General features: G+C 31.0%; 1 protein-coding gene and 1 long non-coding RNA gene across 37 annotated transcripts in view; one reads left to right on the forward strand and one right to left on the reverse strand.

The window, feature by feature from the left end:
- Positions 1-24,894, reverse strand: part of LOC126748056 (uncharacterized) — a 1,030,708-nt gene that overhangs the window by 849,009 nt on the left and 156,805 nt on the right. For 7 of the 36 annotated variants that reach the window (XR_007664595.1, XR_007664594.1, XR_007664599.1 and 4 more), the window contains exons 1-2: positions 5,743-7,406; positions 3,506-4,335 (exon numbers count right to left, since the gene is read on the reverse strand). The exons of 14 other annotated variants lie outside the window; for them this stretch is intronic. Coding sequence is in view for 10 of the 22 variants with exons in the window: in XM_050457042.1 (XP_050312999.1) it covers positions 519-623; positions 687-716; positions 3,471-4,335; positions 5,743-7,252 (2,510 nt within the window). In the remaining 12 variants the exon portion in view is untranslated. Of the gene's footprint in view, positions 1-313; positions 457-518; positions 624-686; positions 766-3,470; positions 4,336-5,742; positions 7,438-24,894 lie in introns of those variants that run through there. 15 more of the 36 variants (XR_007664602.1, XR_007664593.1, XR_007664601.1 and 12 more) reach the window with 12 other exon arrangements.
- The window catches only part of LOC126748089 (uncharacterized), a 115,204-nt gene continuing 104,715 nt past the window's right edge, over positions 14,406-24,894 (forward strand). Inside the window, exon 1 of the long non-coding RNA XR_007664626.1 lies at positions 14,406-14,698. This is a non-coding gene — a long non-coding RNA (uncharacterized LOC126748089). The remainder of the gene's footprint in view (positions 14,699-24,894) is intronic.

Consider the following 24,894-nt stretch of genomic DNA (forward strand, 5'->3'; position numbering starts at 1 on the left):
GTGGAGAATTTTTATATATAATTTTAATTATTACTAGTAAGAAATGTGTTGGTAATTTATTAAACAGTTTATATATTTCAACCAAGAATTTCATAGAACTCTACTTGTTTAGTTATTATGTTAATAGTAATATATAAATTATTGACACATGATTATCCAAAGATATTATGCCTCTTTTAAGAAATTAACACAAAATTTAGCATATAAATCTTAATTTATTATGGTCACACTATAAAATCTGACTGATTAAAAAACTAAAAGGAATTAGAGGATAATTATCACGGTAACAATGATAAACGTAACTATAAAAATATATAGAATTATAACATTTTTTTATTACATTTTATTTTTCTCTTCAGAAAACACTAATATTGTTAATAAGTTCTTCTGCTCTCCCATGCAGGGTGTCGAGGAGGCGGGCATAGAGCATATACTTTTCTCGTTATGTTATTTTTTCTGTAATAAAAGGCATAATTAGATAATTTATTTAAAAAAATGATATGAAAGCAATGTTATACCTATATTCTCCACAGGTTGGATTGGGTTGGGTTGGGCTGAGTTGGGTTGGATTGGGTTGAGGAGGTGGGCATAGGGCATATACTTTTCTCGTTAGGTTATTTTTTCTGTAATAAAAGGCATAATTAGATAATTTATTTAAAAAAAATGATATGAAATCAATGTTATACCTATATTCTCCACAGATTGGAAGTCCGTTTCTGGAAAGAGCGGTACCAAAGTAGTAATATAGTCATCAATCTTAATTTCCTAAATACAATATAAAAAAGATTGTATGGTTAAAAAAAAATAAATATTAAATTACTATGACAAAACATTTGTCACAATCAGAAGATAATGTTGCTAAAAAAGGAATTTTATTTGTTTAAGAATCATCCAGGACTTGAGAGGCACTTGTCAGAGCGAAAATCAGTTTTTTGTAAATCGCGAATTAATTACATCAACTTTCTCTAAAAAATTCTTAATAAATTAACATAATAATATCTCATATTTATATCATGAACATTTATAACGAAAACTGATTTTACGAGGTTATGCTGTTTTAAATTAATATAGCATATTTAAACAAAACAGACATGGTCTGTTGATTTGCTATTTTACAGATAAACCATACATTTCCATATCACATTGAAAATAAACCATAAAATATAAATTAAAGAATTAATTGTGCTTAGTAACCACATAGCAAAATTATATGTTTTACAGATAAATATGAAATTGTATAGTTTACTCTCCCAGAGAGACTTTTATAATTAAATATATATTTAAAATATATATAAAACTAGAAAAGGGATTTTCATTGTGAAAGCGAATGATTAATAGTAAGCCATGCCATTAGCACTAGGCACTTCTACAATTATCTACTATTTACCACACGCTAATCATTATACTCCGACTTTTGATACCTCAAGACGATAGCAAGAGTTGCCTCGCCGAATGAAAAATCCGCCACCCATTGCAATAAGTAATTACATGCATTATAACAAATTGGCTATTAAGCTAGGTTTAATCACTTATCGCATAAGATGGCTCTAATATATAAAGACATCACATAGTGAAATCTTTTGGGGGTAGGGGGAGATCATAACCTAATATCTGAATCTAAGTGCGTCAAGAGTTTTGGTTACAGTCGGGCCGGATAACCCCTGGATGCATGTTGAGCTAGAAGTGTGAGTAAACTGATGTTTTATTTGCTTGCAATGCAAAACTCACTGCTCATACTAATTGAATATTGCTTTGCTCATTTGTAATTTTGTTTATGTTAAATAGGTTTGTCCTAGTATTTTAACAAAATTTAACATTTTTCTAAGAGCAATAAGTATACATCTTCTAAAGTGTTATCAAACCCAGACATTCTAGTTATGCGATTATCATCACATTTCCACCATTGATCGTTATAATTAACTATAGATGTATAATGACCAGATCCAATGGTGTTTCCATGATGTTTAACAACACTTTTTACTCGGAATATTTGATCATCCAAAATAACACTTTCAGAGGCAAAATTGTAAAATTTGGTATTTATCTTATTCCCTTGAGGGCCAATTCTCTGAAGACATACTACCAAATATTTATGGCATATAACCACTGAGCGTGTTTTTAGATTATTGTTACAGTATGGGCATAATCTATCAGAGTCTTTTAGCATTAACATTGAATTAAAATCAATTAAATTGCCACAGTTTTCAGGAAAATAAAGAAAATGAGTGTATATTAATTGTTCATTTTCATTCATATTAATATTACAGTTTTGACAATTTAAAAGTTCATGACCATTAGCTTTTATGAAAACGCTAAAATCATCTGCATCTAATCTTCTGATTAAAGATTGACAAAATGATTGAGCGTCCATTTGTTGATTTACAGCAAAATTTTCACCATTTCGACCAGACACCAATTGTCGAACTTTTAATGTGGAATTAATTTTGGTCAGCATAATATCATTTAGAATACTGTTTAGCGCTGTATTTCGCTTTGAAATGGATAAGCGAAATTCAGGTAAACATAAAAATGACTGTACGATGCTATTTGCATAACATGATACCATATCGGTATTTAATAAAGCAGGCGGTTTAGTAAATAAGTTGGGGTTGTTTTCGTCATCTGAACTAATATCTACTACCATATTGTCATTATTATCTTCTACACTTTGGTAAGTAGAGATACCCAATGAATTTTGTGTTGGTAAAATTTGCATTTGCTTGGTATTAAATTTTAGTTCAGTAGAGCCTTTTGTAGATTGTTTATTTTTATCAACGTTTTTTACCTGCTTGGGAATAAAACCTTTATCATAAATACTAACCACTAGTGATTTATGGTGACTATACACAGTATTGTAAATATTGTAACTCAAATTATTAAAATTACTAAAAAGCCAATCAATTTGAGTTTTTGATTTTGTAGTTGATTCGCCAACACTCAATTTGCAACTTAAACCTTTAGATATTAAACAATTTTTCAAACCATTTTCATTTTGATTGATAATATCTTGATTAAAATCACCGATGATTAGGATATCACTTTGTTGATCAATAATCTCCTCCAAACAAAATTTAGCATGTGCAATGCTCAATTTTGGAGGAATATAAACTGCTATGACATAAATTTCATTTAAGTAAAATGTGATTGCTTGAAACACTATACCACAGAAATCTTTGGTGTATTTTTTCACTGACTTTATTTTTGCTGATACATTTTTTTTCTTGAAACAAATTATGCCAAAGGGTTTACTTATAGTTTGATCGTTATTCAGGTTGGCAAACACTTCAAAATCATTTATTTTTAAATTTTGTTTCTTTTTAAGTAACCAGGTTTCAACAAAAATTAGGAAATGTGCGTCTTTAAAAATGGGATTATTTTTTATAAAATTAAAATTTTTTGGTAGACTCTGCACATTTTGATAAGCAATAATGTATTTGACATTAGAATCATTAAGATACTGAGTGTCATACCTGGATGTTATAAGTTTGTTTTCTTGCATATTTACCAGTTCTTTATAAGCGGCATCCTTTTCGGTTACCGGTTTGGGGGCCTTAAAGTTACCAATGATGTAGAGGCCACTTAGCTTTGTGGCCCGACTACAAGCAACATAGGTACTGGTTCTCGTCATGCGATTTCCAACGTGAACAGCCACCTGTTTGTAGGTGGCACCTTGACTCTTGTGGATTGTAATTCCTTCACTGATTACAAGAGGAAACTGAAGACGCTCAACGTGAACATTGCTGCCTTTTTGAACTTTAATAGCTCGTGCAGCTTTTTCTATGGGCGTCCAGGTGTATAACACACCCATAGACTTCTTAAGGGATTCGTTTCTCTTGCGGCATTCCTGGCCTGACTTGGAATCGAAGAACTCCATCCACACTCTGAATGGAATTTTATTTCGGTCATAGTCTATTTGACGTAGGATGCCTGTTGCACCATTGACTATTCCATCACTGGTGTCCACATTCATTGAAATCATATATTTGGCATCTACCTGCAATATTAAATTTAACATTAGGCCAAAACTCTCCCCCTTTTTTAAGCTTTTTGCGTGTTCCAGAAATAAATTTTTTAGTCGTTCTGAGCAACTCCCTTTGATAACGTCTCTGGCTTGACTTACGGCTCGCTCGGTTTTAAATGTAGACAGTTTCATTTCATTGAATGCATCTACTTCTGCATTGGTGCAAAATAAATGCATAGTGTCTTCAGGAATCTGGTCAATACTGTCGACTTCCCTGGACTTGATCAATTGCACATCTTCGTCGGTCATTTTACCAAACGCCATATTATTGAGGGCAACTGCAAAAGACTTATCTTCACTCTGTCTCATTATTTCTGAAAGTTCAAAATATTTAAAATGATCCCACAGATACGTCCCGCATAATTCTTTATACGGATTTGTTTTTACCGGGCAAAAAATATACATATCCCTTACTGGGGGTAATTGACGATTATCGCCGCATAAAATTATTGAAATATTTCCAAAGATGGCGTCAGATTTAAAGATTTGCTGCAATCTACTGTTAATATGGTCAAACAATCTGGCGCCAACCATGGAATATTCATCTACAATAATTAATTTTAAGTCACACAAATTACAATAAATAGTATTAACGGTGTCATGGTGTAACGGAATTAGTTCTTCACCATACTGACTAACGGGTAACGATAATGCCGCATGTAAGGTTATACCTCCGATATTAAATGCCGCTTTACCTGTAGGCGCACAAAGTAACACTTTTAAACTTTCAGGATTATTTCCCGGTATTGAGTTGAAATGGCGCAATAACGACTGGGTTATTGCCGTAATCAGGTGACTTTTGCCTGTACCTGCTGGACCACTAAGTGTGCAGTAGAAAGTTTCCCCTTCAATTAGACTGTCTTGAACGACATTAAGGAACTGATACTGCTTGTGATTCAGTTTGCTTATGAGGGCTTCATACTCTGAATCGCTTATCTGATGAGGCGTTGGGAAAGCGATATGTTTTACTGGCGCTTCGTCGTCTTTCTTATCGATGATGTGATTGAATGGATCATAAATGGGGTTGTCTAGTCCATAAGGCATAAACTCATCATCGATTTCTCCACCGAATCCACCATCGTCTAATTGATTTGATCGGTCTTCGGCAAGTTTCAGGGCTTCGTCGATTACCTGTTCATCTAAGACATTGAACTTTTGTCGATTTGCAACAATCTCTTGGTATCGATCTTTGTATATGGTCTGTTGATCAATGTTGTCATTTTCAACTTCATCCACTTCATTTCTCCATGGGATGTATAACATTATTTGTTCCCTATAATAGTTAAGAGGGTCTTGCTGAAGTCCATAACTACGGTAGGCTAAAATTTTAGCATGACCCCTTTTAACTAAAACGCCACTTCCATCTTTTAACGGTAAACCATTAGCCTTTGTTTCTGCTTGTTTCTTAAAGAAATCATAATAGGCCGCAAACTCAGCCAAACATATGTTTTCCATCTCATCAGGCCGCTGTTCATAGTGTTCTATAAGACCATCACAATAAATATTGGGATCGTCATTGTCCATTTCTTTAAGTTGTGCTAATGGTTTCAACATTTTTGTCCTTTCCCTGATTGGATTTGTATGGATGTATACATAGGAGGTACAGGTGTCATGCATCGGTAGTTGTAACACGCTGTAGGCGGCTTCCTGGGCACTTACTTCGCTCGCATTTAAGAAAGCTGCTGCAAGAGATTTAAGTTTGCCCTTAACATCTAAATTACCTTTTTTAATTTCTTCCATAGTCTTCATTAAAATATCAGACACACCTCTTTGGGACTTATTGATATAGTTGACTATGTAGGTGCAACAACCATATGGCTCAAAAACTAATTGAATGTCCATGTTGCTCTTCATCATGGAGAACATTTCAGCATTAAAGTTGTTAATAAATCCATCTTTTGGCAGCCTTTCTAAAAATAAAGTAGTTTTAAATATGTTATGCTGTATAACATTAAGATACTCATCCTTAGACATACCAAGGTCAGCCAAAAAGTTTTCGAATGATAAATCTGGTTTATCCTTAAGCCTACGCATTATCATTAAAAACTTTTCAGACATGGCCTTACGTAAATCCGCTTCCTTGGTTTTGTCAATTTTTATTGGCGTTAGAATTACCGATTTATCCATTGGAAGGTATGGGATACCATACCTGCAAACTTTGTGTCCCCGCACTTCTTTTTGACACGATTTAGAATGATGATGCGTATTAAACTGAATTATATCACGGACACTTTCTAAATCACTATTACAGGTAATATACCTGTTCGCGAATTCGGCACACTCTTTGAAACTTTCTGGTGTTTCTTGGAATTTTGGAGCATTGGATAACCACAATAACCCGTGAACATGAGGAGACCCACGATGTTGAAATTCTATGCGGTAATAATGATGCTCTATGGGATTTTGTTTAAAGGGTCCATTTTGACTCTTCATATGTTTAAATAGCAGTTTGAACCGATAATCAAAGTATCTGGCACAAGTTATCGGATCTGTTCTAATTAAGCGAGTTTTTTCTAAGTAGGGCATACTCGCGGCCTCTTCTAAAGTAACATCTTTTTGATCAACAACTTGTGCTAATACCTTGATTAATTCGGGCCATGCTGTTTCGGCTGCTGACACGGTAAAAAACAGTGTGGGGATTCCAAATTGGCGAATCATACATAGTAATTTTGTCTTTTCGTGCTTCCAATAAGCAGGTGAACCTGCAATTCTACTAAGAAAATGGAATCCCATGTCACTTCGAATCAGCTGGTCTAGAAAATTTGCTTGTCTTACTTGTCCAGCTGTATATTTTCCATCCTCATTCCTCTTTTTTCTGAGACATGTTGCAATTGCACTGGATAATTGGATTAGTTGACGTTTTTTAAATGTATACAACAGATAGTCTGTCCTTGCAAATCGCCTGTCTTTGTGCTGGAGTTGTATTTTCGTCTGGTCAGAATAGGAGAATTTTGTAAGAAATTGCTTAGCATGTCCACAGAAAAGTGTAGGAAATGAGAGTTCATCGCTAAACTGGTCAAGCATCAAATGTATTGGCGTTTTACCTTCTCCTGGGGCAAAACAGATATTTTCTAGGTTACATTTGTCAAGCAAAGTTTCTTGGCCCCCAGGATTTAAAGGCTCTTCTTCTTCATCTAAGAATTCCTCTAAATTGTATATATTGTTTTTTTCAATTGAAGATTCTTTTTGAATATTTTTATCGTCATTCTTAGATTCTAGGGGCACTTCCATTGTTTCGAAAAACGCATTATCGAACAATTCTTCAAAATTTTCACTACACACTGTTTTAGAATCCAGTTCCACCACTTTTGAGCCTTCATTTAAGATCTGTGCAGAGGATTCTACTTGAGATCTTAAGTAGCCATTAATATTTTTTTCCCAATTATCTGATTGCTTTATGCCTTCTTGTATATAAAGAGGTTGTTGACACAAAAATTTTGCCGCTTTTAGAACAACTGCGGGCCGTATGGTTTCCAGGAGATAATCATTTTTATAATTCATTTTTCTCTTGAGCTTAACCTGAATAGTTTGTGTCTCCTCTACATTTCTAGGCAATAATTTAGTCGAAGTATCTATATTTATAGGGACATTGACTATTTGGCCAGTTATGTAACACTGTCGTGCATATCCTACCTGTCGGATCTGCATGAAAGGTAACCTGGCCGATACCATCCTTTCTTCAAGGATAGTCAGATCTTTTAGCTCAATTGGTATAGGGTGGACAATATTATGATGGCCGCACCAGAACTTTGGCAATTGTCCTTTATAAATGTTTTGAGAGCAAGACTTGCAAAAGAAAACCCCATCATTGCAAATTTGTGTAGTGAATTGGTTTCCAAATTTGTTTTTTAGCAATTGTAGATTTATTTTTTTACATGAAGTGGGAAACCATAATCGCAAACAACAGCTGCAAACAATGGTGGGGCCTTCTCTTAATGCTAGTTCAAACTTGGTTATAGTATCTTCCGGCATTTTGTCACTATTCTGAATTTCGACTGTATGGGATAACTTTTTAAAAGAATCAACAACTTTTTGTTTTTTATATTTAACAGTTTCTGATAACAATACTTCATTGTTGTCATTAACCGTCAATGACTTTCGCTTATTAGACTCTATTACAACTTCATTGAATTTTACCTTACTTGTACTATCCTCTGGGATCTTGTTTATGGGCAACTTGTGTTGCACATGTACTTGCTTACCAGTATTTTGTAAATTTTTCTCTTTGTCACCGCTCTCTGTATTTTCCAACTTTTTGGATAGATATATTTTTTTTTTCTCGATGTTTTTTGTCTTAGCGGACTTTTTACTCATTTTTGGCATCTGAAAAATTTATTAAGCATACTTGAATGACAATGACACCTGGCTACATTTTGGAAATTGACAATTTAACCAGTAATTTTAATAAAATATTTATTGGAAAGTTGCCCAGCAAGAAAACATTACAGAACAATCTATATTACCTATATAAACCATGGTTATATGCATATGTTCTATAAGAATTTAAAGACGTTCTTATTTTAGATTTTAAGCCCTATTCAGAATTGTTATATATAACTTATAGGAATTTACAATATTAGTGGATGGAAGTTTAAATGGCAAAAATATTATACTTAAATTTAAAAGTAGTGCTCTTGTGTATAAATTTGCTAACATAAACCTTTAACTAATGTTAAATCGGAATTAAATCGCATTAAAATCGGAATTAAATGCAATGAATTAAATGGTAATAAACATCTAGGTGAATGAAATAAATAATCTAGACTTCATAATTAATAATGAAAAATTAAGAATAATTTTTTAAATTCAAAACGATTGTAAACAAAGTTTTTTCAAAAGTAAAAAAATATGATTAGGATTGAAAATAAAAAAATATGATATATATATATATATCTTAGTTGTACTATATATTAATTACAAAAAACCAAACGATAAAAAAACCAAGTTAATATTAGTAGACAGATCAGTAATAAAGGCACTTAAAAATTTATATATTTAGATATAAAAAACTAAAAAGTGAGTCCCACTAAGTGATCATATAGTAGACATTAATTGGCAACTGAAAAATACTTTACATATTTAAAATAGACTCGCAATAAATAATTGGAGAACAAAATGCATTACTTGTAAAATAATCTGAGTTAGGTGAAGCAGATAAAGAACAATTATAAGGTTAATTTAGAAAAAACTTAAGTTTCTGTAAAGAATAAGTACTTTTAAAAACACCACTTGACTAAAAAGAAAATATTTATATATACATTATTTTCGTTTCGTTCTTGTTATGTTTCAAGCAATCAATTTATTTACACTTTATCTAAAAATCTAAAAATTAAATTAAACCTCTGATTGGTATTGTACTTATAGAATGCATAGACTTATAGCATGCACACCCTTTTAATCTCTAATCACATATTTATGGAGAGAATGGATTTTAAAACTATTAAATGTTATAATAGAATAAACGCTAGAATAAACATTGGCTGCTTTGGATTGAGCGCAACATCTACACAGGGGGCAGAGAGGATATTTTGTTGATAAATATGCATAGTATTCTATATTGCCAGTGATTACTCAATTTTAACATAAGAAAATAAAGTAATATAATAAGTTATTATTATTAGTAGAAACTGAGTTACATTCTTTATTATAAAGCAAAAGAAAGAGTGAAACTCGTTTAATAACCAAAACTTTTTTGTACTATATTTACACTAAACACTAATAATAATTAATATTTTTAATTTGGATTCTTTAAATCACCAAATTCTCACACACGGCGGCAATGCTGTAAATTTTGCCCAGAAATATTCTCGCAATAAAGGTATTTGGCAACTGCGCTCGTTGTTTACTTTTGGATGGTGCACGTTTCGTACAGTATTAATATTAAAAGGATGTTTTGAGTGGTTTCAGTGCGTTTTTTTAATTAATATTAAGACTGAAAAGTCTCTTTATGCCGAAAAATAATAAAGAAATCGGAAGTGGGTCACATATATTGGAAAAAAGAAAATTTAAATCGTTCCTTTCACAGGCGAGTTAGGTGTCAATGGTGTCATCCTTCTAGGTTATAATTGTTCAATAGTATAAAAGACGGCATCTTTGTGAAGTATCTATTAAGTATTGGATACCAAAATATTACTAAAAATGTGTAATTAAGTTTATTATTATAATCTAGCAAATTTATTGGTTATTCGAACCCGAAATGCCGCAAAATTAATGTGTGCAAAAATGAAGATAGTGTCTGGTCGATATCCAGCGACCAAATGGAGAACGCAGCATATGTCGTTTGCCACGAACATATTTATAGTCGGGGCCCATTATTATTTAATCAATGTAATTCCCGTATCTCCTGGAATTCCAAAGAAATTTTAATAATTTTTGTCTAGATATTAACAATGGATAACTAAATCGGTTTATAGTGGGTATAAACTCTAACAAACTAGGGAAATTAATTAAAAGGTTAACTTCCAAAGGTTTAAATTAAACTTTTTTCTGTAATATATAATAAATACCTAAACGGATTTGAGATGGTTGCAAATCTCTACAAGCGAAAGTTTTTTTGCTTAAAAATTATTGAGTTAGATGTTATAAATGGCTATAACTGCCAAAGGATATAAATAAAACTTTTCCTCATAGCCGTTAGGAGTTCCATAGCCTTTTATATTTTTCAACATCTAACAATTCAATATTTTTTTATTAAAAAACTTTAGTTTGTATAGTTTTATAACCACTAAAAATCGATTAAGTTTTTAATTGCTAATATCTGGACAAAAAAATATTAAAATTCCTTAGGAATTTCAAGAGATGCGGGCATCGATGAAATAACAGCGGGCGCGGACTATAAATAGGTTGCTGGCAAACGACATATGCTACGTTCTAGATTTTTGGTCGCTGGATATTTATCAGGTACTAGCTTTACAGATATCTAAAAAACAACAGAAAAAATATCTAGAAAAACAACACAAAGTGGCAACATCAAATACGTGCATTGTAAACATAGAGGTATTCTGCTTTTTTGTTCTTCTTGGAATCTTTTTTTATTCAAAATAATTTGTTTATTACCTCAAAGTATATATTATTAGTCAGCAAATAAATTAAACTTTTAAAGAGTCCACTTTTAACATGTTACAAAATACAACATATAAAAAAAAAATTAGTGGATTAAGAAAATTATGTATTGAATAAAAAATTGTAAAGTCGATATGACATCATTGTCTGAGAGATGGTGAACTCAAACAACCTCACCTATGATTTGCAGCTAGGCTTATTCTAGGCATTCAATGTTCTAAGGTTACAATATTGAAAATAAATAAAGTTAGATAAAACTTACCTTTGATTTTGTAGAATGGAACTATGGAATACCAATACTATAGGATGCAATGAGTCAAATATGCTCAAAAACTTTACTTGCTTGCTTGGTCTGTCACCGCAGCAGAGAAATTGCCGATTTAATAGGTCTGATAATAATTATTGCTTCAGATCACAAACCTAGAAACAATAGAAAATAACTATATAACTAAAAACTGTATTATATAAATGGATTTTAAAATTACCATGTTTATAATATACTTAAATTATGTTAAAAACTTACCTTTGATTTTTTATCTTGAAACTGGAGAAAATATAATCTGTAGCATACAATGAGAAAACTCTATTGCTTTAGGGCTTTGAGAAAGGCAATCGCCAGCACAATAAAACTTAACTGTTTATGCGTCCAAATCACTTACCTAAAAACGACAAAAACAAACTTACAACTAAAACCGATTTATATAACTTCTAAATAATTAATATTCCTTAAATAAGCACAAAATAAACTTAAAAAATTTCCCAAAAGAAATTTTATAACGCTTATAATGCACAACGGAATCTAAAATGAATGTTTATTTACGCTGGTTACCCCGGATACCGTAGTTTTAAGGTGCTTCTATGTAGCGATGATTTAATGGAGCGATTCGCAACGGCGACATTTAACCATCGTCGTCATCACTGACGACCTTTTTTTTCTAGGTTTGGATTATTTTGTTATATTGATTTTAAGATTTTAAGAATAGGCCTCTGGGTTTTTATATATAATATTGTTAGAGTTGATATTAATATTATAATATTAACATCAACTAGCCACGGTAATTAAATTACTGTGGCTTAGTTGATGTTAACCATTTTTGCTTTCAATGTTATTTCAGATTCGTGGCGACCATCGCACTGTCAAAAGCAATATTTTTATCGAAGCATTTTTTTAAATTTATATTGCCCTTACCAAGTCTAAGTAGTTTTTTATTTATAATTTAGTCGACATAAGAAATGTTGGGTATTAAAATGCTTTTCTTTTAAAAAAGTTAAGGTACAAAATGTTAGTAATTATTCAAGAGCTACTAAATAACGTTAATGGTCGGGGATCATGACTATACATTTAGTTGAAAAAAACATAAGTGTTTGACTAAAAACATTTATTGCTAATAAAGAAGTTTTGAAATATGAAACGTAAAAATTCATTAAATGAAATTACAAAGTTCAACTAATAATTCAAATAATTTAATAATTGAAACCTAAGTGAGCCCCAAACATACAATTTTAATATAAAAGAAAAGATCAGATCCCTCAGATAACAGTATTATATGTATTGGGATTGGCTACGTTAACAGAATGTCAGGTAGATTTTTTTAATTTTCCTTTTTTATTTTAAAAAGAAATTGTAATAAAACATAGAAAGAATTAAAAAAAAAAATAAAAAATTAAAGAAAACCGTCAACAAATTGAATCGATGCTGCAGATGCCAAGATATTAATAAAATTGGGAAAAAACATAAAGAAAACTCATTTTTCGCCTCAGAACTATTTTAATATTTTAATTTGGTTACTACGAAATATTATTGTTAATCACGAAGTATCAATCCCTACTGAAAAAACGCAAGACCAAAAATTTTTGTTTGGCCCAAAATCGGAAGGGGTAATATCCACAAAAAAATTCGAAAAAAATCTTTTTATTTTTTAAAAAATAAACCATAAAACTGACAATATTTTGTCTTTTATAAAAGTTATGAGGAATATTAGGAGGTATCTTCTATCATGTACTACTTTTAAGTACCTTTAAAAAATTTTATTACCGTTTTGACTGTAAAATAAACGGAAAACCTATATCTTTGCATTTTTCGATTTTGAAGCAAAATCCGGGCTCAAAATAAGCATTTTTTCAAAATATGCTCCGATTTCTTTTTTCTGGTTAAAAATCATTCAAAAACTAATAAAAAAGCTTTATGACAAAATTTTCCACGATTTATACGAGTGCCATAATATAAAGGGAAAAATGTATAGGGACTCGTTTTTTCCCACGGTAGCATTTTTTTTTCTTAAAATGATAACCGATAAATTATAATGTAAGCCCTAAGTTGGCAATTTCCAGTAAAAAAAACCCAAGAAAAAAAATTTTTTTTTTGCTCCAAAATCGAAAGGGGTATAGCCATGAAAAATTAGGAAAAAATGGTTTTTATTTTTTTCTAACTAAACTATAACTCTGACAACTTTTTGTCTTAAACAAAAGTTCTAGGGAATATTACGAGGTATTCGAATGTTAAAACTAATTGATTATAGCTACCACAGATTCGGAGAAAATTGTAAAAAACTATTAATCATAAATATTGAATTATCAAGAGCCCTATGGAAAAATTTCAATTTTTTATTTTTCTATCTTGTACTACTCCAGGATACCTTTTAAAAAGGTTATTATCGATTTGACTCTAAAATGAACAGAAAACCTATTTATTTGCATTTATCGATTTTCGAACAAAATCCGGCCAAAAATGAAATTTTTTTCAAAACATGCTCCAAATTCAAAATTTCTTTTTTCTGGCTAAAGACCATTCAAAACGTAATGAAAAAGCTTAATGACAAAATTTTTCAAAGTCTATAATAATGCTACAATATTATGAAGGAAGATAAATTCCCTTTAAAGCCTATGTATTCGAACCGATGATTTTTTAGTTATTTTTTTAAAGGCAAATTTAAGAAATAGGAAATTTTGATAGTCACGTGACCCTAGAGCTTAATATTTTAAAATTTTGTAAGAAATCAATAATTGCATCCTAAATAAACCCCAAATTCCAAATTTGAACCCTATCGGATCAATAGCAAAAAAGTTATGGAAGTCACGTGACTTTAAAATTCAATATGTCAAATTTCTGTCATAATTTATTACTTGCATCCTAAATAAAGCCCAAATACTAAATTTCAACCCAATCGGATCAATAGCAAAAGAATTATGAAAGTCACGTGACTTTAAAATATAATTTGTCAATTATCTGTTAAAATTTATTAATTGTATCCTAAATAAAGCATAAATACCAAATTTGAAGACAATCAGACTCATAGCAAAAAAGTACCAACAGTCACGTGACCTGGAAGTCAAATGTCAAATATCTGTCAAAAATTAATAATTGCATCCTAAATAAAGCCCAAATACCAAATTTGAACCCAATCGGACTCATAGCAAAAAAGTACCAATAGTCACGTGACCTGGAAGTCAAATGTCAAATATCTGTGAAAAATTAATAATTGCATCCTAAATAAACCCCAAATACCAAATTTCAATCAAATCGGACAAATAGGAAGAAAGTTAAGGTAGTCACGTGACCTTAAAACATAGTCATGTCAAATATCTGTAAAAATTTATTAATCTTATCCGAAATAGGTACTAGGTACCAAATTTCAACCAAATCGCACCAATACCAAAAAAGTTATGATACTCGACTAACCTTAAAAATCAATAATTTCAAAAAATTTTTATTTATATCCCAAAAGCAATGTTTAAGAATTGTTAACATTTATTAATAATAAACTAAATAGTAAAAACCCACCTAATATCTAAATTCTTATTTTAAATTAAGTAGATCATTACGACTGACCCGTGTATATATTCGAATAATTTTAATAAAATAATCGGGCAAATTTCATTTCGTCTCACCCCGGTATAAAGACACTGACATTTCAAAAAAACGGCATTTTTCGAAGACGTCAAAATGTTTGCCGAATTTTCCTGGCCGCAATACACAATTTCCCCAATTGATATGCACAGATTCGGAAAGCCCATTCATTTTCTGATTCGGTGCTTCCTTTCCCTGATCGTTTCCGGTTCATTTTCATTCATAATTTTACAAAAAACCCAACCAAGTCCCGGCCACCTGTCACGAGCAAAAAATTTGTACCCACCATGCGTCAAAGTATTGTTCCCACCAGCCATTTCATCAGAGTTTAGGTTGACACCTCCAATTACCTGCAAAAACGCAAAAAATGGACTTTTTTCATAAAATCGCATTTTTCGGGTACTTGTACTATCGCTGGAACCCTGAAATTTTAGTATGTGTTGTAAAACAAAATTTCGGATCTTTTAGATGATGTCTGATCTTTTCACCATGTACAGGGACGTGACAAATGAATTAAACGCGAAAATTCGAATTGCTCAGAACCTATTAAAGTTGGAAGATTGTAATTTTACACAAATAATGGGGTTATTAAAGTATTTAATCCCTGAGAATATAAATGGTCCAGGTGCCACCAATAAAAAGTTATTAAATAAAATGTGATTTTCGGGTCGGACCTTCATGAGTAAAGTTCATTATTGCTCGCCCTGTATGATTCCCAAAAATTTCGGTTATATGGCATATGAAAGGTAAAAGATGAAGTTATTTTTTGAAAAAAAAAATTTTCCCAAAATAAGTATCGTTTGGCGGGAAATCTCAAAAAACTGAAAATGCCAGAACTCGTAAAATAATTTTTTTATAAAAAAAAGCTCCAAGTATGTCAAATCTCTTATAAAATGAAGTCTTTTCGCCGAAACACTTTTTTTATAAAAATTTTTTTTTAGCCTCTGGAGAAGTTTGAATTTTTTTTTTAGTCACTTTTGTTCGCCTATAGTAGCTCACCCTGTATACGGATCTGGCCCAAAAAGTATACAGCTCTTAAGCCCCCACCGACCCTTATGTCCTAAACATTTCAAGTCGTTTAAAAGCTTTTTATTTGAGTTCTCGCACCCGGAAGGAATTTGACCCATTTTTTTACGAATTTTTGACTTTGAGACAGTACCGCTCCGTTTGGTGGTACCGGAAAAAAAATTCGTTTACGGATCCATCATTCCCAATGTATTGAGAGGCCCTATGCCAAATTTCATCGTTTCGCTAGCCATACAGCCAAAGATATAAATTTTTATTTCCAAAAAAACACGATTTTTCGGGCCCGGGCTCGCGTGCATAATATAGTCGCAGACGCTCCTATATAACAAGTATAGTCGCTTCGCTCCTATACTTTTGGTCCGTGGGGACCAGTTTGGAACCTTTAGGTCTTGTCTGTGAAGGGCTATAAAGGAATTCTTAAAAAAAAAACAAAAATTATCAGCTGTACCAACGTTTATATGCCAAGGAAAGAGATGACCAGTGGTTGGGGTATCATGCTTCAAAGAACCATAATTTGTTATATAGTCGCGTTGTGTGTCAATATACTGTCTTATATTTCAAATATCTCTCAAAGTATATTAATTGTATTCTAAATAAAGCCGGAATACCAAATTCCAACAGAATCGGACCAACAGCAAAAAAGTTACGGTAGTCACGTGACCTAGGCTGAAACTCAAATGTCAGTTATCTGTCATAAATTATTAGTTGTATCCCAAATAAACCATAAATACCAAATTCAGAGAAAAGTTCCCATGAGCGATTATTTATTGGAATAGAACAAACGGGATTTTACGTCGATTTTTTTAAATTTTACTTTTTTATTTTCAAAAGTAATTGTAATAAAATATGAAAAGATTTAACAGGAAGAAATTACTAATAAAAAAACCATCAACGAATTGAATCGAAGCTATAGAAGTCGAGATATTAGTAAAAATGTGAAAAAAAATAAAAAAAAACTCGTTTTTTCCCACGGTAGCATTTTTTTTCTTAAAATGATAACCGACAAATTATAATGTAAGCCCTAAGTTGGCAATTTCCAGTAAAAAAAACCCAAGAAAAAAAATTTTTTTTTTGCTCCAAAATCGAAAGGGAGCCATGAAAAATTGTGAAAAAATGGTTTTTATTTTTTTCTAAATAAACTATAACTCTGACAACATTTTGTCTTAAACAAAAGTTTTCGGGAATATTACGAGGTATCCGAATGTTAAAACGAATTGATTCTAGCTATCACAGATTCGGAGAAAATTGTAAAAAACTATTAATCATAAATATCGAATTATCAAGAGCCCTATGGAAAAATTTCAACTTTTTATTTTTCTATCTTGTACTACTTCAGGATACCTTTCAAAAAGGTTATTATCGATTTGACTCTAAAATGAACAGAAAACCTATTTATTTGCATTTATCGATTTTCAAACAAAATCCGGCCCAAAATGAAAATTTTTCAAAACATGCTCCAAATTCAAAATTTCTTTTTTCTGGCTAAAGACCATTCAAAAAGTAATGAAAAAGCTTTATGACAAAATTTTGCAAAATCTATAATAATGCTACAATATTATGAAAGAAGATAAATTCCCTTTAAAGCCTATGTATTCGAACCGATGATTTTTTAATTTTTTTTTTAAAGGCAAATTTAAGAAATAATTTAACTAATTAAGATAAAAGGAATAGGGTAATACAAAATATTATCTACAAATATATACATATCATCTAATAGCATTTTTCAATCAAATAGGAAATTTTGATAGTCACGTGACCCTAGAACTCAATATGTCAAATTTCTGGCAAAATTTAGTACTTGCATCCTAAATAAAGCCTAAATACTAAATTTCAACCCAATCGGATCAATAGCAAAAGAATTATGAAAGTCACGTGACTTTAAAATATAATTTGTCAATTATCTTTTAAAAATTTATTAATTGTGTCCTAAATAAAGCATAAATACCAAATTTGAACCCAATGAGACCAATAGCAAAAAAGTTACAATAGTCACGTGACCTGGAAGTCAAATGTCAAATATCTGTGAAAAATTCATAATTGCATCCTAAATAAACCCCAAATACCAAATTTCAATCAAATCGGACAAATAGGAAGAAAGTTAAGGTAGTCACGTGACCTTAAAACATAGTCATGTCAAATATCTGTAAAAATTTATTAATCTTATCCGAAATAGGTACTAGGTACCAAATTTCAACCAAATCGCACCAATACCAAAAAAGTTATGATACTCGACTAACCTTAAAAATCAATAATTAAAAATTTTTTTTATTTATATCCCAAAAGCAATGTTTAAGAATTGTTAACATTTATTAATAATAAACTAAATAGTAAAAACTCACCTAATATCTAAATTTTTATTTTAAATTAAATAGATCATTACGACTGACCCGTGTATATATTCGAATAATTTTAATAAAATAATAGGGCAAATTTCATTTCGTCTCACCCCGGTATAAAACCACTGACTTTTCAAAAAACCGGCATTTTTCGAAGACGTCAAAATGTTTGCCGAATTTTCCTGGCCGCAATACACAATTTCCCCAATTGATATGCACAGATTCGGAAAGCCCATTCATTTTCTGATTCGGTGCTTCCTTTCCCTGATCGTTTCCGGTTCATTTTCATTCATAATTTTACAAAAAACCAAACCAAGTCCCGGCCACCTGTCACGAGCAAAAAATTTGTATCCACCATGCGTCAAAGTATTGTTCCCACTAGCCATTTCATCAGAGTTTAGGTTGACACCTCCAATTACCTGCAAAAACGCAAAAAAATGGACTTTTTTCGTAAAATCGCATTTTTCGGGTACTTGTACTATCGCTGGAACTTTGAAATTTTAGTATGTGTTGTAAAACAAAATTTCGGATCTTTTAGACGATGTCTGATCTTTTCACCATGTACAGGGACGCGGCAAATGAATTAAACGCGAAAATTCGAATTGCTTAGAACCTATTAAAGTTGGAAGATTGTAATTTTACACAAATAATGGGGTTATTAAAGTATTTAATGCCTGAGAATATAAATGATCCAGATGCCACTACGAAAAAGTTATTAAATAAAATGTGATTTACGGGTCGGACCTTCATGGGTAAAGTTCATTATTGCTCGCCCTGTATGGCTTACAAAAATTTCGGTTATATGGCATATGAAAGATAAAGGATGAAGCTATTTTTTGAAAAAAACTTTTTTTCCGAAATAAGTATCGTTTGGCGGAAAATTCCAAAAAACTAAAAATGCCAGAACTCGTAAAATAAATTTTTTACAAAAAAAAGCTCCAAGTATGTTAAATCTCTTATAAAACTAAGTCTTTTCGCCGAAACACTTTTTTTATAAAAATTTTTTTTTAGCCTCTGGAGAAGTTTGAATTTTTTTTTTAGTCATTTTTGTTCGCTTATAATAACTCACTCTGTATACCGATCTGGCTCAAAAAGTATACAGCCACGTAAGCCCCAAGAACCCATATATCCTGAAAATTTCAGCTCGATTAAACGCTTTAAAATTGAGATCTCGTGAGCAACTCGATTTTTACCAATTTTTTTACGAATTTTTGACTTTGAGAAAGTACCACTCCGTTTGGTGGTACCTGAAAAAAAATTCGTTTACGGATCCATCATTCCCAATGTATTGAGAGACCCTATGCCAACTTTCATCGTTTCGCTAGCCATACAGCCAAAGATATGAATTTTTATTTCCAAAAAAACACGATTTTTCGGGCCCGACGTGGCGTGCATAATATAGTCTGCGACTATATTATGTTTTTGATATATTTTAGTCGCAGACTATATTATGCACGCGAGGTCGGGCCCGAAAAATCGTGTTTTTTTGGAAATAAAAATTCATATCTTTGGCTGTATGGCTAGCGAAACGATGAAATTTGGCATAGGGTCTCTCAATACATTGGGAATGATGGATCCGTAAACAAATTTTTTTTCCGGTACCACCAAACGGAGCGGTACTGTTTCAAAGTCAAAAATTCGTAAAAAAACCGGTCAAAATTCATTTTTGCACGAGATCTCAATTTTAACGCTGTCAAAAAAATTGAAATTTTTAGGCATAAAAGACTTTATAGTAATTCATGTCTGTATACTTTTTGGGCCCGATCGGTGTACAGGGTGAGTTGTTATAAGCGAACAAAAGTGACTAAAAAAAAAATTCAAACTTCTCCAGAGGCTAAAAAAAAATTTTTATAAAAAAAGTGTTTCGGCGAAAAGACTTCGTTTTATAAGAGATTTGACATACTTGGAGCTTTTTTTTGTAAAAAATTTATTTTACGAGTTAAATAAATAATAAATAAATAATAATAAATAATAATAAATATATTATTATTAAAAAAAGTGTTTCGGCGAAAAGACTTCGTTTTATAAGAGATTTGACATACTTGGAGCTTTTTTTTGTAAAAAATTTATTTTACGAGTTAAATAAATAATAAATAAATTTTAATAAATAATCGTGTTTTTTTGGAAATAAAAATTCATATCTTTGGCTGTATGGCTAGCGAAACGATGAAATTTGGCATAGAGTCTCTCAATACATTGGGAATGATGGATCCGTAAACGAATTTTTTTTCCGGTACCACCAAACGGAGCGGTACTGTCTCAAAGTCAAAAATTCGTAAAAAAACCGGTCAAAATTCATTTTTGCACGAGATCTCAATTTTAACGCTGTCAAAAATATTGAAATTTTTAGGCATAAAAGACTTTATAGTAATTCATGTCTGTATACTTTTTGGGCCCGATCGGTGTACAGGGTGAGTTGTTATAAGCGAACAAAAGTGACTAAAAAAAAAATTCAAACTTCTCCAGAGGCTAAAAAAAAATTTTTATAAAAAAAGTGTTTCGGCGAAAAGACTTCGTTTTATAAGAGATTTGACATACTTGGAGCTTTTTTTTGTAAAAAATTTATTTTACGAGTTCTGGCATTTTCAGTTTTTTGGGATTTTCCGCCAAACGATACTTATTTTGGGAAAAATTTTTTTTATACCACCAATAAATAATAAATAAATAATAATAAATAATAATAAATATATTATTATTAAAAAAAGTGTTTCGGCGAAAAGACTTCGTTTTATAAGAGATTTGACATACTTGGAGCTTTTTTTTGTAAAAAATTTATTTTACGAGTTAAATAAATAATAAATAAATTTTAATAAATAATCGTGTTTTTTTGGAAATAAAAATTCATATCTTTGGCTGTATGGCTAGCGAAACGATGAAATTTGGCATAGAGTCTCTCAATACATTGGGAATGATGGATCCGTAAACGAATTTTTTTTCCGGTACCACCAAACGGAGCGGTACTGTCTCAAAGTCAAAAATTCGTAAAAAAACCGGTCAAAATTCATTTTTGCACGAGATCTCAATTTTAACGCTGTCAAAAATATTGAAATTTTTAGGCATAAAAGACTTTATAGTAATTCATGTCTGTATACTTTTTGGGCCCGATCGGTGTACAGGGTGAGTTGTTATAAGCGAACAAAAGTGACTAAAAAAAAAATTCAAACTTCTCCAGAGGCTAAAAAAAAATTTTTATAAAAAAAGTGTTTCGGCGAAAAGACTTCGTTTTATAAGAGATTTGACATACTTGGAGCTTTTTTTTGTAAAAAATTTATTTTACGAGTTCTGGCATTTTCAGTTTTTTGGGATTTTCATAATAAATAAATAATAAATAAATAATAATAAATAATAATAAATATATTATTATTAAAAAAAGTGTTTCGGCGAAAAGACTTCGTTTTATAAGAGATTTGACATACTTGGAGCTTTTTTTTGTAAAAAATTTATTTTACGAGTTAAATAAATAATAAATAAATTTTAATAAATAATCGTGTTTTTTTGGAAATAAAAATTCATATCTTTGGCTGTATGGCTAGCGAAACGATGAAATTTGGCATAGAGTCTCTCAATACATTGGGAATGATGGATCCGTAAACGAATTTTTTTTCCGGTACCACCAAACGGAGCGGTACTGTCTCAAAGTCAAAAATTCGTAAAAAAACCGGTCAAAATTCATTTTTGCACGAGATCTCAATTTTAACGCTGTCAAAAATATTGAAATTTTTAGGCATAAAAGACTTTATAGTAATTCATGTCTGTATACTTTTTGGGCCCGATCGGTGTACAGGGTGAGTTGTTATAAGCGAACAAAAGTGACTAAAAAAAAAATTCAAACTTCTCCAGAGGCTAAAAAAAAATTTTTATAAAAAAAGTGTTTCGGCGAAAAGACTTCGTTTTATAAGAGATTTGACATACTTGGAGCTTTTTTTTGTAAAAAATTTATTTTACGAGTTCTGGCATTTTCAGTTTTTTGGGATTTTCCGCCAAACGATACTTATTTTGGGAAAAATTTTTTTTTCAAAAAATAACTTCATCCTTTACCTTTCATATGCCATATAACCGAAATTTTTGGGAACCATACAGGGCGAGCAATAATGAACTTTACCCATGAAGGTCCGACCCGAAAATCACATTTTATTTAATAACTTTTTCGTAGTGGCATCTGGACCATTTATATTCTCAGGCATTAAATACTTTAATAACCCCAGTATTTGTGTAAAATTACAATCTTCCAACTTTAATAGGTTCTGAGCAATTCGAATTTTTGCGTTTAATTCATTTGCCGCGTCCCTGTACATGGTGAAAGGATCAAACAACATCTAAAGGATCCGAAATTTTGTTTTACAACACATACTAAAATTTCAGGGTTCCAGCGATAGTACAAGTACCCGAAAAATGCGATTTTATGAAAAAAGTCCATTTTTTTGCGTTTTTGCAGGTAATTGGAGGTGTCAACCTAAACTCTGATGAAATGGCTAGTGGGAACAATACTTTGACGCATGGTGGATACAAATTTTTTGCTCGTGACAGGTGGCCGGGACTTGGTCGAGTTTTTTGTAAAATTATGAATGAAAATGAACCGGAAACGATCAGGGAAAGGAAGCACCGAATCAGAAAATGAATGGGCTTTCCGAATCTGTGCATATCAATTGGGGAAATTGTGTATTGCGGCCAGGAAAATTCGGCAAACATTTTGACGTCTTCGAAAAATGCCGTTTTTTTGAAAAGTCAGTGGTTTCATACCGGGGTGAGACGAAATGAAATTTGCCCGATTATTTTATTAAAATTATTCGAATATATACACGGGTCAGTCGTAATGATCTATTTAATTTAAAATAAAAATTTAGATATTAGGTGAGTTTTTACTACTTAGTTTATTATTAATATATGTTAATAATTCTTAAACATTGCTTTTGGGTTATAAATAAAAATTTTTTGAAATTATTGATTTTTAAGGTTAGTCGAGTATCATAACTTTTTTGGTATTGGTGCGATTTGGTTGAAATTTGGTACCTAGTACCTATTTCGGATAAGATTAATAAATTTTTACAGATATTTGACATGACTATGTTTTAAGGTCACGTGACTACCTTAACTTTATTCCTATTTGTCCGATTTGATTGAAATTTGGTATTTGGGGTTTATTTAGGATGCAATTATGAATTTTTCACAGATATTTGACATTTGACTTCCGGGTCACGTGACTATTGTAACTTTTTTGCTATGAGTCCGATTGGGTTCAAATTTGGTATTTATGCTTTATTTAGGATACAATTAATAAATTTTGACAGATAATTGACAAATTATATTTTAAAGTCACGTGACTTTCATAATTCTTTTGCTATTGTTCCGATTGGGTTGAAATTTAGTATTTGGGCTTTATTTAGGATGCAAGTAATAAATTATGACAGAAATTTGACATATTGAATTTTAAAGTCACGTGACTTCCATAACTTTTTTGCTATTAATCCGATTGGGTTCAAATTTGGAATTTGGTTAAAAACCATTCAAAAACTAACGAAAAAGCTTTATGACAAAATTTTCCACGATTTATACGAGTGCCATAATATAAAGGAAAAAATAAGGTCCCATAAGAGCCTATGTATAGGGATAACACAACCGGGTTTTTACGTCGATTTTTTTAATTTTTCAGTTTTATTTCGAAAGGCAATTGTAATAAAATATAAAAAGAACTAACAGGAGAAGAATAAGGAATAATAGAAACCATCAACGAATTGAATAAAGCTATAGAAGCCGAGATATTAGTAAAAATGTGAAAAAAAATAAAAGAAAGCTCGTTTTTTCCCACGGTACCATTTTTTTTTGTTAAAATTATAATCGACAAATCATAATGTAAGCCCTATGATGGCAATGTCAAGTAAAAAAAACCCAAGAAAAAAAAATTTTTTTTTGCTCCAAATTCGAAAGGGGTATAGCCATGAAAAATTGTGAAAAAATGGTTTTTATTTTTTTCTAAATAAACTATAACTCTGACAACTTTTTGTCTTAAACAAAAGTTCTAGGGAATGTTACGAGGTATTCGAATGCTAAAACTAATTGATTATAGCTATCACAGATTCGGAGAAAATTGTAAAAAACTAATAATCATAAATATCAAATTATCAAGAGCCCTATGGAAAAATTTCAACTTTTTATTTTTCTATCTTGTATTACTTCAGGATACCTTTCAAAAAGGTTATTATCGATTTGACTCTAAAATGAACAGAAAACCTATTTATTTGCATTTATCGATTTTCAAACAAAATCCGGCCCAAAATGAAAATTTTTCAAAACATGCTCCAAATTCAAAATTTCTTTTTTCTGGCTAAAGACCATTCAAAAAGTAATGAAAAAGCTTTATGACAAAATTTTTGAAAATCTATAATAATGCTACAATATTACGAAAGAAGATAAGTTCCCTTTAAAGCCTATGTATTCGAACCGATGATATTTTAATTTTTTTTTTAAGGCAAATTTACGAAATAATTTAACTAATTAAGATAAAAGGAATAGGGTAATACAAAATATTATCTATAAATATATACATATCATCTAATAGCAGATTTCAATCAAATAGGAAATTTTGATAGTCACGTGACCCTAGA

Source organism: Anthonomus grandis, chromosome 21 (assembly GCF_022605725.1).
Source record: "Anthonomus grandis grandis chromosome 21, icAntGran1.3, whole genome shotgun sequence".
In the NCBI taxonomy this organism is placed as follows: domain Eukaryota; kingdom Metazoa; phylum Arthropoda; class Insecta; order Coleoptera; family Curculionidae; genus Anthonomus; species Anthonomus grandis.